This window comes from Kazachstania africana, chromosome 6 (assembly GCF_000304475.1).
Source record: "Kazachstania africana CBS 2517 chromosome 6, complete genome".
NCBI classification, from domain to species: Eukaryota; Fungi; Ascomycota; class Saccharomycetes; order Saccharomycetales; family Saccharomycetaceae; genus Kazachstania; species Kazachstania africana.
Genome location: NC_018945.1, coordinates 20,588 through 23,846, shown reverse-complemented (window position 1 = coordinate 23,846; position 3,259 = coordinate 20,588). Strand labels below are relative to the sequence as shown.

At 36.9% G+C, this 3,259-nt stretch overlaps 1 protein-coding gene across 1 annotated transcript; it reads right to left on the bottom strand.

Annotated features, from left to right (window-relative positions):
- KAFR0F00120 (uncharacterized protein) lies at window positions 1–394 on the bottom strand (the record flags this gene model as incomplete). Its single annotated transcript, XM_003957692.2, has 1 exon — window positions 1–394. A coding segment is annotated over one exon (394 nt), but the record flags the coding sequence as incomplete, so codon positions are not given.
- Between the last annotated feature and the right edge of the window lie 2,865 nt (window positions 395–3,259).

Below are 3,259 nucleotides of genomic sequence, written 5' to 3'. Positions count from 1 at the left end.
CGGTGCTAAGATCGTCTGCATGTATTACCGCGACTTTGTTATGGTCTGAACCGACCATGTGTAAAGCATACGCATGATGTTCCCAATTGCCTTCGTGTTGGATGTAAATACCAGCTGGTGGAGCTGTCACATGAAGAGAACTCAAACCGTGCTCATTGAGGGCGTCAGATACCGCTGAATAAACTTCTAGTGTGTGATTATACCAGACCTCCCTACCAGCAGCTGTATTATTGGCTAAAAGTGTACCAGGGCCAAAGTCCAAATCTCCTGGGATCATATATCTCTTAGCAGACCCACTTCCCGAGAAATATGCCCATGCAGCAGTTGCGCCACCAGCAATAACAGCAGAACTTGTCTCAAGCTTGTTAGCAACGTTGAAGTCGTCTTTAAACATTACATCTAGAATGAAATACAAGAACTCCCACTGTATCCCAGAAATGCCGCCAAAGTATTACGTCTATTATAATAATGTTGGCAAATTAAACTCTAGAATGATGTCAGTCCAGGCGTTTTGATGTACTGAAGTCTATGTACGCTTCTCTGGCATGAGAATTACTGCATCGGACCGCCCAGCATTTCCAAGTCATAGGTTAAGGTAATTAAGAATATATGCATAACAGAATAATAGGAAAAATAGTCTAGAGATTTTTGAGAGGAATCGTAATCGTATATGCTACAAAGTTAGTATCTCTGATAGGCCATGTTTGAATTTTTGCCTGGTATTCTATGTCGGTAACAAGGTATTTTCTTCGTAAAAAACTGCTGTCATCGAGACTAGTTATCAGAACATAATCCGACGTGAATCCTCACTATATCGCAAGGCTCATAATGTGGATATATGTCCAACTAATGAACTTTTTCGGTAGTTAATACACCTATTTTACAGCCTGACGTTAGTTACTAAGTCTCTCTGCTCATTTGAATACAGGTAGGTATATACCGCAGATAATTGTCGATATATTCATTGTCGTCGAAAATAAAGGCAATTTCAACTATAATTCTGCTAGTAATTTGTTTATCATAAATGAGAACCGTGTAGTTCAGTCACGTAGAAGGTCACATGTAACAACTTAAAACAGTAAGAAAGTAAACAGGCGTGTCTTCCTTTTTATTTCTCTACAGTCAGATGGGACCAGAATCGGTAGCTCATAGTATTTTGGAACTGAGAGAAGTGCTTTCAAAAAAAGTGAGGGTAAAGGAGCCCCAATCATCAATTCAGTTCCAAGTGCACAGATCATAGGAATTGCGGCCGCATTATAATGAAAGTCTACTATATTACTCTTAATGTGCTAATAGGATTTTTTGTTACAGTGCCGAGCTAATTGCTCGATTTATATGAAGCATTGCCATATAAACTACGTAATCCTGTTGAATGTTGAGAATGTCTCACAAATAATGGAAAAATCGTAGCTTTGAAAGTTGCATAGTCGCTGCAGGCGTCTATCAAGATTCTAGACTAATTAATGATTATAAGATACTTTTTTGAACAGGTGATTATTTTGGTTTAGATCAATGTTTTGCAATATGCTACTCCAAAGTTCCTGTGTGTGCAAAACAGTCTATTGAGTTTTCAGACCACTTTGAAAATTAGACCTAAAACATTAATCATTGTACACTCTAATTAAATCAAAAAGCCTGCTATCAAAAAATCTCTGAATTCTTTAACCAAGATACCTTTTCTTAGAGAAGGCTTCGGGAATTTTAGCAGATTGCACGTATTTCTGGAGTTTGGTTTCGGATACAATAAAGAATGCAGTTCTATATAGGAACTCGTTACTAGGGAAGAAAAGATTCACACGAGTTAAGGATTACGCTTGTTCATTCAAAGATTTCATAAACACTACTGAATAGGGCAACATTGTCTTATATGCCTTTGGGATGTGATCAATCTTTTCATTACTCTCCGTTGTATCGCTTCAATATGCGTATAAAACACAACCCTTATCATGGGATCTGTACGCATCAATGATTCTCTAAAATAAGTCGATGTGACACGACAAATATAACTATCTTACCAAACCGATGCAGCTTCCCAGGTAGCAAGCTTCTAACGTATTACTTTAGGTCTAGAAACCAGCTCTTGTTATGGTGCATACCAACATAGTTTCCCATGAAGCAGAGTATATACAAGCTGAAAATATAAATCCTTTTTTCCAGTTTACGAATATGTTGCCACACAAAGAGGTCAAAAACCTGTGTAAGGTAATGCATTATTAATCATCTATCTCTTTCTTCTCTGCCTTCCAATTTTGATTTTTGTATTGTTTAGTTTGCTATATAGTATTAAATAAGATTCTAACGCAATATTTTGTCAAAAACTCCTACTGTACATATTCGCTAAAAACATTGTCTGTCTCGATAGCCATAAGGAATGAACATAAGTCAGAACTGGTCAAGAATGACATGCTCCTAAAAAAACTAGCTTCTTATTAAATATTGTAATTGCACACCAAAGTTCGGTTGACCATTTAGAATTTTACGATTGCTCAACATTCACCAGAAGTTTCTCTTTTCGGCTGTTGTTTTGAGAGATCATCATAATAATATCAACTTATCGTCTCTTTGTCGGTAGCGTCGCGCAGTTTGAATATTCATGAAAAGCACGGTTGAATGATGAAAAGTATAGGGAAAGTACAAAATAACTTAGTTATTAAATGAAGCTTTAAAACGCTTCAGCTAAATAAGACTAAAACACACAACAACAAAAAATGACTTTCGTTAGAAGTGATTGGATTTACCTCCCGATAATTTTAGCGACTGCTGTAGCAGTACATCCTACTACGAGAAGGTTACTCATACAAGCTTGGTCATGGAAAAGGTTGATGGTAGGTGGAGGGAAGGGAATATTTTTGGTATAGGGATTGCTTCGGTTTTCCTTACTGCTTCTCAATGTCCAGCATTTGTCAGGGAATGGGCACATCATGGTTTTACCAACGAAACTAAAAGTGAACTACAATCATGTACCATTGGATTAGCTGTGATCGCAGCAGCAGGCTCAGTGAGCTCAATTGTTTTTCCTGGTAGCCCAGCTGCAGTATAGAAGTAATTTTCAAGAAACAAATCAATCAACTGAGAGAATTATTGATTATAAACTATTTATTTGAACTCTGTTAACCTTTAGCCGATAATACAACTAAAACTATGCATGTTTGTTATACACGTTTGAAATTCATTTAGTGTGATTCATTTTTATTTGTTAGAGTCGCTTGGATAGTACGATAACGTTGGCGTCAGAGTGGGTAACGTAAACTAATCCTTA